The following is a 14,154-nucleotide window of genomic DNA, read 5'->3' as shown; positions in this document are numbered from 1 at the left end:
CCATGAATGGTTCACTCTGATAATACAAAATAGTTAAAAACCACACAAATATCCTAGAATTATACGAGAGGTTGGTTTGGAAGAGGCTTTAAAAGCCATTTAGGTCCAACACCTCTGCAATGATCAGGGACACATTCCACTATCCCAGGCTGCTGCAAGCCCTGTCCAGCCCAGCCTGGGACATTTCCAGGGATGGGGCATTCCTCAGATGAATCCTCAGGGATCTGGCTGAAGAGGTAACTTTTCTCATATCTTCTCTCACCCTCAAGAAACAAGGGCTTTATGAGTCTTTTTCCTCTTCTCAGTCCTTTCCTCCCTTATAATGTACATTTCCATCCATAAAAAGATTAATCACAGCCCTGATCTGGAGGGGAAAGCGGACCCACCAGCACAACCTCACCTCTTCCACTGCCTCCCCAACAGAAATGAAAGAGTTATCTTCTGAAATGGGAGGAAAACCCCTCATCCCTATTAGCTTCTATCATGGGGGAAGATAAAAATTCTCCTGGGTCCTGCTGGCACTGTGCAAAGGTCTTGAAAAACAGCCGGAGCAGATAATCTGGGCCAAGAAACACCCTGCTAAAGGGCAGCACTGAGCTCACCGATCATGGGCTGCAGGATGCCCTCTGAAATGTTGATGAGCTGCTGGTAGATCTGGATGGAGAGCTGGCCCAGCACCTGGCGGTACTCGGTCAGGTCGAAGTTCTTCAGGCAGTGCTCGTTCTGCTTCGCCGTGTTTTGGGTCATGAAAACCTGAACAGGAAATTAAAACACCCGGGCTCATTATCCCACCCACTGACAGTCCATCAAAACATTAAAACAACCCTGCACCTTACAGTATATTACACCAAAATATGTTACCAAAATGCATTATAGAAAAGATCAAAACTCATAAATCACCTTTGATTTACCCAGGCATTTGTTCATAAATTATTACTAGAGGACTACCTTTTGAAGAAAATCATTAAACTACCGGTTTTTCATTTTATCCTTAGCCAAGGATCTGCACATTTGTATTGACTGCAACGTAGGATTAGAAAATGACATTTCAGGCCTCTGAAACTAGATTTTTAGCTACATGCTTATAGCTTTGAGTTCTAACTGTTTATGGGAAAAAAAATATTTTTAAATTAAGATTCTAGAAAACGGAAAAAAAAATTACTGCATGTTATGCGCTTTGACATTTCAAATTGTTCTGAAATTCGTAAATCTTCCTAAATAACTGAAATTGTTGCCTGCCTTTTGCTGATACGGCTGATCTCTGATCCTACATTTGGCTACTGTAAGCCCCCAGTTCTGGGCTCAGATATTAATACCAGTTTTAGTGGCAGAAGCCATTGAGATGTTTTAATTAACACAGATATTTTAATTGCCTGGTCATATGGCCTTACTCAGTGTGAAAATAAGAACTATGAAACTGTTTGTGTTGGTCTCTGACTAGCAAAATGCAAAAATACAACATGTACCAATCTGAGTTGATTTTACAATTTCCCCATTTTCCTGACTAATCGAAGAGAATCATGCTTTTCACATGACAGGACCGCATGTGGGTTGGGATTTTCTTTTAAACTTTCTCTTAAAAATAGGCTGGATTTAAAACTAAAGATAACAATATCTTGCAAACTGCTCAGCAGCTTTTCTCCCCTCTATATTCTGCACCAAGCTGCCAGTAGAATTTGCAAACAGCTGGTTCATTTAACACAGTAAATCACAGCAAACAACCTACAGTTTAAGATTGTGTTTTAACCCAGATGGTTTTCTGGGATTTTCTTTAAATGCAATATTATTATCCAGACAGAAGAGGGCAAACAAGAGCACAATTGCTAGTAAGTAGTCTCTAAAATATTTTTCATTTAACTTTTAATTTTAAATCCTCAAAATCCAGTACTGAGGTTTTACATACGAATCATTACCTTTTGAATGACCTGAATAGTCGGTTTAATTTTTTTTTTCTTACAGTTTAAATGCTCAATATATCAAACAAAAATCAAGACTAAAATAAAAAATTATTTGGGTCTGTTGAAAATTTTAATATGCAGAATACAAAGCTGTAAGGATAGCAGTGTGTAATGTTCTAGGAGAATTGTGATAATCCTGGTTTTTTGAAAGTGGTCACCTTTAATAAAACTTATTCCAAGCTATGAAATATTGTTTAATGAAAAGCTATGAGACCAACTAAAACCAGGAGAACAGCCTTCAAAACAGCACACCAGAAAGAGCACAGAGAGGCTGGCACAGCTGGGGCTGCTCAGCTGCACAAGAGAAGGCTCCAGGGAGAGCTCCGAGCCCCTGCCAGGGCCTGAAGGGGCTCCAGGAGAGCTGCAGAGGGACTGGGGACAAGGCACCCAGGGACAGCACCCAGGGAATGGCTCCCAGTGCCAGAGGGCAGGCACAGCTGGGATCCTGGGAAGGAATTGGTGTCTGGGAGGGTGTTGAGGCCCTGGCACAGGGTGCCCAGAGCAGCTGTGGCTGCCCCTGGATCCCTGGCAGTGTCCAAGGCCAGGCTGGACAGGGCTTGGAGCAGCCTGGGACAGTGGAAGCTGTCCCTGCCCATGGCAAGGAGTGAAATGAGATGGGCTTCAAGGTCCCTTCCCAACCCAAACCATTCTCCTCAACCATGAGTTTAGGAGCATTTACAGGAAAAGCTAGCTGTGCTGCACCCAGATTAGCCGAGGAGGGAAGCCTGAGTGGCCCCATCTGACAGCCAGAGGCCAGCCTGCGGTGCCAGGAGGATGCAGCACCCTCCCTGCAGGGATGCCCTGCCCCAGGCCCCCTCACCTCTTCCCCGCTGTACTGCTTCAGGCAGTGCAGGAGGCGGCAGGTGTTGGCCAGCCAGAACGATGTCATCTCAAAGTCGTCTTGGTGTTTCTGCAGACACAAAGTGAAAACACGTGAGACCCCCCCGCCCTCCCTTCCAGTGGGAGGGGGTGATGGCATCACAAAACTAACCAATTTTGAGTGTCCCCACCCAAAACCCAGGCAGTTTTTCCTCTGCAGCTGGGCAATATTAGCTGTTCTTCCCCACAAAGTTTTTTTTTTTTTTTTGTTTTTCTTTAATCTCTAAATTAATCCAATTTTATTGCTATGACCACAGTTCTCCTTGTTCTTCTAAAAAAGGGAGTCTCTAAGAGAGATTTGGCTTGAAAACCACTGTGAGAGCTGAGTGTCACACACATGGACATGGTCATTACCATCTGACAGCCTCTCAACCCCAAGACAAGAGCAAATGGGCACCTGCCTTCAGCACTTTCTTAACACCGTTGATGGTGGAGGTGAGCAAGGAGTGCACCTTCTGGTCATCATTGATGTAATCTGCGTGTCTGATACACATGTAGAGGATGTAAGCAGGAAGGCAGGGAACAGTAGCAGACACTGCCTGGGGCTTGAGATCTAGAAGATTTGACAATTAAAAAACAAAAAATTTCACAAAAAAAGGCAAACTTGTATTTCCCCAAATGACAAGCAGAGAATGCCAGAGCTGGAGAGTACCCAGGCAAACCCCTCTCCCCTCAACTCTGGAGAAAATGATATTTTGGCTCTGAAACTAGCATCCCTCTGCAGAGTGGACACAGAGCCAGAGGTTCAGCTGCAGGACAGTGGGACCTGTCCCAGACCCTCAGCACCAGGGCTTGGGAGGACAGCCCTGCCTGCACTGAGGTTTGTGACACCACCCCATTTCTCCTTATGGATGCACACTAGAGCCAGAGCATGTAAAACCCTACCCCAGGAGAACACAAACCACCTTAGAACAGCTCCCTGAAGCTTTCAGGAATACCTCCCGCAATAAATCCTCCCTCTGAATTGATGACACATTAAATCACTCTTTCCCTCAAGATACAGAATCCTAATGGCAGCTGCAGGCATTTTGGAGCCTGTAAAGAACAAGCTTGTCTGATTAGGGGAACTTCAGTGCCCACAGCACTGGGCTAGCACTGCTCTGGTGAACACTTTTTGGATCCTCACTAGGCTCTGCTGGGGTTAGAGTTGCAGTAAATACCAACACCTAGCCAGGGAAGCCTGACTTCTGAAACAGCACAGAGTGAGGGGATGCTGCAGCAACTCTGACCAGACTGTGCAGTGCAGAAGAACTCACAAGTTCATTATCTGTCTGTTATAACCTCACAAACCAAACTACCTTTGTTCCACTGCGGTGCCAGATCCCAGGGGTCTATCCTTCTGCCACTCCCTTCCCATTCTGTAACATCATATGAAGCTCAGAAGTTACTGCCTGCTCTAAAAACTGTAGCCTTGCTTTGCATTTCCCATTTTTTGCTACCCCTAAGGGATTGTATCCCTACAGGCCTATCTGCTTAGTGCAGCACTACTTTACCTACCCAAAGTGCCATCACCACAAACACGCAGCCACAGAAGGGATTAATTGAGAAGATCTATTTGTCTACCTTTATTTTTTTTAATCTCAAGTCTACAAACTTCCCCACGTGCTCTCCTCCTGAGAAGGAGCAGCCAGGCAGAGAAGCAGAGCAAGTTCCCCACCTGTAATGAGGTTTCGGATGAGGAGTGGCTCATCTTCTTTGTAATATTCCAGCATGCCCTGAAAATCCTTCTCCTTCCTCTGGACAGCAACCTGCATGTTCCGCCCGTGTGGCCTCCTCTCCACTGGCACCGTTGTCTCCGATGCTGTGAGGAGAAAAGATGATCAACACCTGGCTGGCACCTGAAAATCAACAACTGTTCAGGCCCTCCACTGTCCTTCTTAGTGCAGACACCAAGTCAACAAGTCATGCATTAAATTCCCAGTTACGCCATCAGCTTTGGCAGACTAATAAAAATATAAACAATTAGGTCCTGGATTACCAGTCCGCAGAGTTCTGACTCTGAGCGAAAGAAAAAGTGCAAAGCTTGAACTTAAAAGAGGAAGAAATGAAGCCATTTTTTACTTTCCAAGAGACCACAGGCTAGAAGGGAGCAACCCTAGTGTATGATTTTCACAGAGCGGGGCAAAAAGAAGGCAGGCAATGCAAAATCCCCAAGCACAGCATCTTCTGTCTGCCTGCAAAGCTGCAAACCACGGTGGCACACTGCTGAAGTGTAATAAAACAGAAGAGACCAGCATGCAAATACTGCAGCAAGCAGCATGCAAATCACACTGACAGAGAGCAGCTGGGCGAGCCGTGGAAACCCTCCAGTTATTCAGCTTAATTTCACTTAATGCCTGGTTTCCAGAAATTAACTCGTGAGAACGGGGCTCTCTGATTAATCACGGCTTCTCCAGAGAACAGCAAGCGCTTTCTATACAACACAGACGCCACATTTAAGGTGCTTTCCCATTAAGCAGAATATACACACATATTTGGATACCAAAGGGTTATAATCCCCCCTTCAAAATTGACAGGTCAGAGCATTTTCCTGCTGGCCACTGGGCTCCTTTCTGTATCTCTGCCTGGGTCACTGCATTGACTGTGATGACAGCAAAAAACTTTCCTTAAATATCCTCCAAACCCTGGCACAGGGTCAGTGTCAGCTCAGTGCCTGCTGCTAGTTCAGTGCCAGAACAAGCGAAATCTTACTTTCATAGAAAGAAAAAGAGAGAAAAGAAGAAAATCCTGCAGCTCTCCAAGGCTGGCCAAAGGATTAAAACCCAAGTGCAGTTCCCTCAACCCAGTATCACCCAACACACAAGTCACCTTCAAAATCTTGGACCTTCTTCATGTAAATCTTCAGCTGCTTCTTCAGCTTCTTTTCATTCTTTTCCAACTTTTCCAGCAATTCCTTAAGATCCTGAAAGTCAGAAGAGACATTTGAAAGAACTCCCAACATCAAACCCAAGAACAACTCATTTGGGTTGAGTTAGAGGCTGGAGTCTGGTCTGTGCATCACCAAGGCATGGTGTGAGCATCTCAGTGGAAGAGGAGCACCACGTACAGCATTTAACCCTGGCTGTTAATTAAACAGTTTTAAACTGTTTTATTTAGATCCTAGAGTTGTTGAAAAAAGGCAAAAACTTAGGAGGTGCCAACATTCCCTCCAGACCTTGCATGCAGATACAGAAGGGGAGAAAGGGAAAATTTATGATCACTCAGGCCAAATTTTTGAAGTGGAAACTGCCTTTTCACACTTTCAATAAAAGCAAGTAAGGTGAAAGGCCTGTTCTGCCTCTGTGCCTAACACAGTAGAGGGGTCCCCAGTGATCTAATTTAGAAGGCAGTGCCACAAAGTAGGCAGGCTTAAAAAAAGCATTTGAAAAAATTAAAAATAAAGCACCTGTGTGGTCACTAAAGTCATACAACCATGGAACATCAGCTCAAGGCCAAGTAGCAACACTCCCAAATGCATCAGTGGGAGATGCTGATGGATTCTGCAGAGTTTAGGAGGGGTGAAAGAGATCCCAGTGCCCTTCCCTCTCTGTTAGGCTTCCCATCTCCTTTCTCTCAAACTGCATTTTGCCCACTTTCTGTGTTCTCAGCACAGCCTCTTACCAGGTTTTCATTGGTCAGACGTGTAATTTCTTGCTGAAGTCCTAACTCCACCTGGACCTCTGGAGAGAGCTGCAGAGTCTGCAGGAATGCCTGCTGCTGGTTCTCCAGCTCCTCTTGCATTAAATCAATCTGGTTCCTCATCGCTTCCATCTCTTCTTCATGCTCCCTTCTCTGGTCCTGGAGCTGTGCTTCCAGCAACCTGAGAACAGGACCACACTGATCAGTCTGTGATGTCTGCATGATGGAAGTAACCACCATTTGAGTTTAGAGCCTTCAAAATCAGACAACTTGGGGGATACCTCAGCCAACCTCCCTATAAATCTGACAAACAAGAAGCAATTATTGCCACATCAGTCTGTCATTTGCTATACTGCAGACGATATACTTTTGAAATTAAGAGACATGAAATCAAATATTGGAATTTTTCTTTTTTTAATAAATCCCAAAACATCCCTTTTTTTTTCATTTAACTGCATCAAACATTCAGGTTCCTTTACTTGCAAAAAGCAAATACATGGCAAGAAAGCAATACAAATCAACACCTGCAGGTTTTGTTTCCAAAAGCTCAGCTTGAAGGACATTTTTCCCTGTGCTCCTTTCCTGTCAAACATAAATTCTCACTCTTGAAAGCTGCCATTTGCTAAGCCATAATGCCTTTTTTAAATCCAGTGGAGGAATGATTCACCACTGTTAACTGCAGTCACCTGTGCTGATAGTGACGGTGATAAACCTGGCAGGTGACATGGTAATTGATTTTTTTAAGTGTCCCCTACCCTCTGCGACATGGAAGTCTCCCTTCAGCCCACCAGCTCTTGCCAGAAGACTGAAGTGACTCCAGAAGGTAGGAGGGCTCTGAGACAGGGCCACCAAGCCAGAAACCACAAAGTATAGTCCCAAATTACACAGTTCAATGGTGGACAAGAGAAGAAATGACCCAAGGGGATCACCAAGCCCCTGCTGTAGCTCAGGGATGTGCCTGGCCAGAGCTATGGTCACCCCACACCCAGCTCAGGGCCTTCTGACACTGGATGCAAACAGCAATCCTCAAAGATGAGGAAGATTCTGCTGCTGACACCTCCACACTGACCCAGGACATGCACAGACACAGCTGGGCCAGTGGGGAAAAAGAAATTAGTTGTGATCCACACTGTGGACAGTTTCCCTACAGGAACAGCTGTGCGTGGAATTTTTTGTTTTTGTTTTGCCGTTTTCCTTTACTAACTTTTATAAAACAGTGCATGCTTTCAGGGAAGATTCCTGGATGAAAAGTACTAATCATTCCTCAGGCTGTTTTGTGTGGTTGTTGTTTTTGTTGCCTTTAGAAAATTTAGTAACAGAAACTCTACTCCCACCTTCCAGCACAAGACAGAAAAGCATGTTTTCCACCTATAGAAACATGGGCAGTAATGCAGTCAGCCTCATAATCCTGTCAGGACTTATATTCTTAATAGGCTTGGAAAATACAGACCCACCATGAAATAAGTATTAAATACTTAATTTTCATTTTATTTCTTCATACTGGGATTAGGTTGGATTCAGTCTGGATAATCTGAGACACCCTCAGAAGACCATGCTCCTTCTATGAGCCTGGGATCCTACTTTGCTTGGAAAAACACATGAAATAATCTCTGTTATTTCCTCCTGTTACTGTCTGGTTTCACTCTGACACCTCTAGATGTGAACACTTTAGACTGCTCTATACACAATATTTAATTTTTTCATCTCTTTAATGTCCTTAGAACTTTATTAAAAATCATAAATATTGGAGCCTCATAGCCACCAAGCACAGGGTGATGCAGGACAAGAATCCAGGAGGGATTTTTGCCCAGCAGAGCAGGACCTGGGGAGAGCTGTGGAATGAAGGCACCCTGTGTCCACCATGTGCTTTTCTCGCCTACAGACAATACATGGATGGGAGCACGAAATCCCCAGGATCATGCAAAGGATGAGCTGGGATACAAGGACTGACCTTCCAAAAGGTCAAGGATTGGGAGAAAACACTTCTGAGAGGTGCCGTGTCTTAGTGCAATTGGGGAAAAAAAATTAAAATAAAATGGGAGGGTTTTTTTGACTTCTTGGAGTCCCAGCTTCCCAACCCCTTCATCACCCAATTTGCCATGAATGTCACATAATCCTTAAGGGATCAAGCACAGGCATTAGTGACAACAGCCACCACCAGCAACGGCCCACTGGAACCATGACTCCTCTCAAAACTACAGGAGGGTCTCAGTTCCTGCAGTTTGGAAATCCTACCTCCAGCTGCTCCCAGAGAGGACAGTGGGCCCCGTCCAGGACCACATGGCAACAGCAGAGCAAGAGAAAGAAACAAGAGGGCAAGGAGAAGGCAGGAGAAGGAAGAAGCAGTAGTGGGGAGAAAAAAGAAAGTGTTTGACCTGGCAACTTGCTTTAAACCTTGATAAGCCAAGCCGAGCTCTCCATCTTCATTGAGATACCCCCAGTCCTCAGTCTTGCTAGAAATAAAGGACAGAAAAAGGAAACAACAGGACAGAGAAAGACAAAAGGTCAATTGAAAGAGAAGGGGGGAAGGTGCAGAACCCTTATTTATTTCATTCAGTATTATTTTTTAGAGCACGCTTTCATCACATTGCATTTCTTTTTCCATCTCAGGGAAGAAGAGCCCTGCCCTGGCTGTGCCGTGTAGGGTATTTTAAAAACAAGCTTCTCCATCTCTTTCCCACTGCAGGAACTGGTCTAAAATAAATTCTATTCCTTCTGCTTCAGCCAAGGATTTCCTCAGCATTTGAGCCAAACACATCAGTCTTTCCTCAGAGCAACCTTTGGTCCAAACACCACATGCATCCACACAAGATCAATCTCCTCTGTATACATCCAGGCAGAATAATGGGCAGAAGAGTCTCATCTTGCTTTAATACCTTTAGCAGATTGCTTTTTTTAGGCTCCTTTTAGCAGATTGTTCAGGGTTTTTTTGTTTTTGTTTTTTTTTTCAAGTTATATGAGGCAAGAAGCTGATTTATCTTTTTTAATGAGGTGCCAAACGGATTACAAATGAGTGATGCAAGCCGGTCAACTTGACCAGAAACACTTGTTGTAGCAAGAGTTTACCTGGCTTTGATGTCAGTTAGAAAAGAGAGTTTGTTTTAAGCAACAACAATTTAAAAAGTAAGCAAGGAAACCATCAAACTTAATATATCATTATAGTAATTAAAAAAAAAAAAAAAAAAAAAAAAGAAGAAGAAGAAAGCCAACACACATTTTGAAAAGAGCTGTAGCAGACTCCATTCCCTGGCAAGGGGATCTGCATATTTCAGTGGAAAAGCACAACACACAAAACATTCACGGGCATATTTTCACACGAGGAAAGCAGAGAGAAATGCGGTGTTGCAGCACTGCTTTGAAAGGGCTCTGGAGGTGCCTCACCACCACAGACAGCTCGTGCATCCCTCCCATGCCAACGCTCAAGCGCGGCACTTCTCAAAACAAGCAAACATTTCAGGCACTGACATTTGCAAAGTTCATCTGTTACAGCCACATGTATGAATTTAAATTAAAACCTCGTTGCTATCCCATACATAGCAGGTTTCCAAAAGGGTCTACAGGCTGACAGATACAGGGAGGTTTATTGTCTCATTTGCATGAACTTGTTAGTAAAGCCTTTTTTTTTGGTTCATGTAATCTTAGCAGGACACGCCCTCAGACCTTAAAAACCAACAGAAAAAGCAGGAAGGATCCCCACCATTTATTGCACGTAGAAGCCTGTGAAATCTCACATGATGAGCAGCATTTTCAAGAGATAGCCTCCTTGTGAAAATAGCTTTCCTTCCTTTTTTAATTGTAGGCATTGAGGCAAATGAGGAGAACAGTTCAAGAAAGTGCCATTATAAGATAAATATATTAAAATGCTTATTTCAGGTAAACCTGCCCTGGGAAATAAACATTCACTCCATCTCCATCAACACAGCATTGTCTCAGATACCACTGCACTCCCCCTTCTCCCAGAAGTTCATGTTGACCAAGACATAAAAAGGGGTCCCTTAAAGGTAATTAGAGTAATTGGCATCTCAAACATAATTTCCTAAAATGCTGGGTAAATCCTATTTTCAAATAAGGCTGGAGAGGAGTTGAAAGGGCTGATTCACAGAGCCCTTTATCCTGATCTTGGAGGCCCAGGTCTGGGGAGCAGCTGGGACTTGCAGTCAGCAAACTGTCCTCATCAGAAGCAAAAAATTCCTGCCCAAACACCTCCCCGCCCTGTGAAAGTAGCTTAAAGGAGGTGTATGTACCCCAGACCCAGAAATGTTAATTTCAGCATCTTCAGTAAACTATCCTCTCTCTGTAAAGAAGGGGCATTTCACATTCAGAGACAGATACAACTTTTTGTCTGAGTTAAAAGGAAAAATAATGCGCGTCACAGACTAGATCTATGGCAGAGTGGGAAGATACCCACCGGAGAGTGGGAAGCAGAGATAGGATACCATCCCCACATGATGGCCTCTCCCAGCTGCAAAAACATCCCTCATGTGAAGCCAGCATCAGCTTTTCACTTTGCACAGCAGCTGTGGGTGGGACTTGCCCAACAGAAAAAAAAAATAAAAATCCATGTACCCAACAGAAATCACTTGGAAGCTGATTTCAAAGACACAGCCTGATTTACTTTGAGCTGCCAGGTATTATCTCTTAACACCATCACCTGGTCTCTCACTGGCTCTGTATTTCTACCAAGGCCTGAAAGAATGATCCCAAGAACTGAAAGAGGGAACAAAAAGCCTACTTAGCTTCCAATTCAGTTACTGAAGTGGACAATGAGGTAGGAACTAACTTCTTTTCCCCTTAGCAGCTGAAATTCAGCAGAATTTTTATTTAAGAGGAAAAAAGTTTAATGCATTTATATAGAAAGGGCTGCTTTAAGTTCAAACTTGCCCTTGACCTGGAGTCAAAGGGCTTTCCTCCAAAAGCTTTGTGGAGAAAGAATTGCTACAAGGGCAGGTTTAGCAGCACCTGGCAGAGTTCTTCCTGGTTTCCTCCTGTTGTATTTAGAAGTGCTGCATTATATAGACACGGAGAAAATAAAAGGTTGATCTCCCACTAAAATAAAGCCATGGTTTGTCCTCAGCCTAAATAGCTAAGACATGATGACTTGGAGCTAGGAGCAACTCCTGGGTGGAGCGAAGTTTTACCACATCTGTCAGCCTGGGCTGGTGAAGAACCTCCACGTGGTCAAAAAGCACCTCAGACTGGGGGGGCAAAGAGCAGCTGACACCCCCAAAGGACTGGGTCAGACAGAGGGACTTGCACAAGCCCAAGCAGTGGCCCAAGAGAACCTCCTGAGGTTCAACAAGGCCAGGTGCCAGAGCTGCACCTGGGTCAGGGCAACCCCCGGGATCAACCCAGGCTGGGGATGAGCAGAGGGAGCGGCCCTGGGAGAAGGAGCTGGGGTGCTGTGGGTGAGAGCTGGACCTGCCCCAGCCTGAGCCCCCCGTGCCCTGGGCTGATCCCGCAGCGTGGGCAGCAGGGCAGGGGGGATCCTGCCCCTGTGCCCCTGTGCTCAGGTGAGAGCCCACCTGCAGAGCTGCTCCAGCCCTGCCTCCAGCAGCACAAGGACGTGGAGCTGCTGCAGCCAGCGCAGAGGAGGCCACGGAGATGCTGCCAGGGCTGGAGCCCCTCTGCTCTGGAGCCAGCCTGGCACAGCTGGGGCTGCTCAGCTGCACAAGAGAAGGCTCCAGGCAGAGCTCCGAGCCCCTGCCAGGGCCTGAAGGGGCTCCAGGAGAGCTGCAGAGGGACTGGGGACAAGGCACCCAGGGACAGCACCCAGGGAATGGCTCCCAGTGCCAGAGGGCAGGCACAGCTGGGATCCTGGGAAGGAATTGGTGGCTGGGAAGGTGTTGAGGCCCTGGCACAGGGTGCCCAGAGCAGCTGTGGCTGCCCCTGGATCTCTGGCAGTGTCCAGGGCCAGGCTGGACAGGGCTTGGAGCAGCCTGGGACAGTGGGAGGTGTCCCTGCACATAGCAGGGGGTAGAACAAGATGACCTTTAAGGTCCCTTCCGACCAAAGCCATTCTATGAAAGAGAAATGGGACTGCTTCTTGCAGAGAAGATGAGAGAATAAGTGGCTCTTGCCTATAAATCCCATTTCAGAACTGCAACCCCACCAGAAAATCTTCTCATTAAAATATTTATTGATCAAGATTAGAAAGGGAAGGCACCTCTGTTTCTCATGCTGACACCATTGGGTATAGGGCTGTGTAAGTACAAATGCAAATTTGTGCTGGGGGGAGGGAATGCTAATTTGTGTCCACAAACCTAATAATCCAGTTCCCCCAAGCATTTGCCTTCATCCACTTTACTGCCATCAACACCAGCCTCCTTCTTATAAAGCCCCCCAATAAACAGAAAACTGCAAAGGGAACTTTGTAATGGGGAGGTTGGTGGTGCTTAATGAGCCACTGGATAAATCACTGTAGAAAATCAGGGTGAGAGCGTATAGAGCTACTGCTGCTGTATTTCAAGAGCCAAGCTCCAGTCAAGCTTTACATGAGAGGCAGATGAGAGAATAATGAAGTGACCCGGGATACTGCAGATTTCCCCTCCCTAACTTTAAGAGGCCAAGAACCACCAAGGCCAGATCACATGAACTTCTTAAAATTGCAGCTCACCCGTGCAATTGCAAGGAAAAAGATTTGTACTCCCGTGGAAAATTAGATCCTGGAAACTCACAGGCTCTGGAGGGATTTAAAATCCATGTGGATGTGGCACATGGTTTAGCACTGGCCTTGGCAGCGCTGGGGGAAGGGCTGGACCTCAAGACATCTTTTTGAACCTGAACAATTCTACAATTCGATTCTTTCTGCAGAAGTCAAGTGTGGAAACCAGAATGTCGGGAGGAGGGCTGGAGCCTCCTGGCAGGCTGCAGAAGAGAATGTGCACCAGTATGGCCAGACACCAATTCATACCAGGGACCAGTGACCCCCACGGGTCAGACACAAGTCCTGCAAAAGCAGCAAACCTTATTTTGACTCCTTCACCAACCCCTGAACACAACCTTCCCTACCCATGCACACTGGCAAATTTAGGGAGTAACAAAAGCTGTGCCCAGCAATGGCATTTCACATCTCGTTATGAGCACCCACAGTTCCAGGAGAATGTTAGAAAGAAGGAAAATGAAGGAAAGAAGAGAAAATTCATGGAATTCATTAAGTGACCAAAACCCACTCCTTGCTGCAGGAAGCACGCTGAGCTCTGCTGATTTATTGACAAGAATGTGATGTGCAAATTAATCTCATCACCTCTGCTGCAGGAGGGGCACAAGCTTCATCAGCAAGCTCACTTCAGGAAAGCAAATACTCAACGGCAAATTGAAAAGAGCCACTAGGATTAGTCCTGAGCTATCCAGACATGATGCCCAGGTGAGAAACCAACGTCACAGGAGCCCTGGACCCCAACAATCCCCAGCTCCAGGCCTCCAGACCTGGTGAAACCTGGCAGAACAGCCTGGCTGAGCCTCAGTCCAGCCATCAGGGTTTTGAGCCCCACTTAAATGGGCCTTTCCTCTTATCCATACAGGTGTGAATAAAATCCTCATTAAGTTGGGTCCCAGCCTGGAATGTTAACAACCTTCCGCAACCACTCTACAAAGTACCAAACCATACTGTGTTATTAAAAGCCATTAATCCACAATGGCTGGGTCTTCTTCCTTCCCTGAATGGAAATTATTTAGGGGGGAAAAAAGCTTCAAACATCTG

The 14,154-nt window shown here is 45.6% G+C and overlaps 1 protein-coding gene across 3 annotated transcripts in view; it reads right to left on the bottom strand.

Moving 5' to 3' along the window:
- The window catches only part of MYO5B (myosin VB), a 153,149-nt gene that overhangs the window by 6,835 nt on the left and 132,160 nt on the right, over positions 1–14,154 (bottom strand). For 2 of the 3 annotated variants that reach the window (XM_040090695.2, XM_040090696.2), the window contains exons 30-35: positions 6,438–6,636; positions 5,646–5,739; positions 4,495–4,638; positions 3,239–3,390; positions 2,779–2,868; positions 603–753 (exon numbers count right to left, since the gene is read on the bottom strand). In XM_040090695.2, the coding sequence (XP_039946629.1) occupies positions 603–753; positions 2,779–2,868; positions 3,239–3,390; positions 4,495–4,638; positions 5,646–5,739; positions 6,438–6,636 (830 nt within the window). Of the gene's footprint in view, positions 1–602; positions 754–2,778; positions 2,869–3,238; positions 3,391–4,494; positions 4,639–5,645; positions 5,740–6,437; positions 6,637–8,830; positions 8,909–14,154 lie in introns of all 3 variants that reach the window. The other variant, XM_040090694.2, reaches the window with a different exon arrangement.

Source organism: Hirundo rustica, chromosome Z (assembly GCF_015227805.2).
Source record: "Hirundo rustica isolate bHirRus1 chromosome Z, bHirRus1.pri.v3, whole genome shotgun sequence".
Classification (NCBI taxonomy): domain Eukaryota; kingdom Metazoa; phylum Chordata; class Aves; order Passeriformes; family Hirundinidae; genus Hirundo; species Hirundo rustica.
Note: the sequence above shows the minus strand (reverse complement) of the source record. Positions and strands in the feature narration are given on the sequence as shown.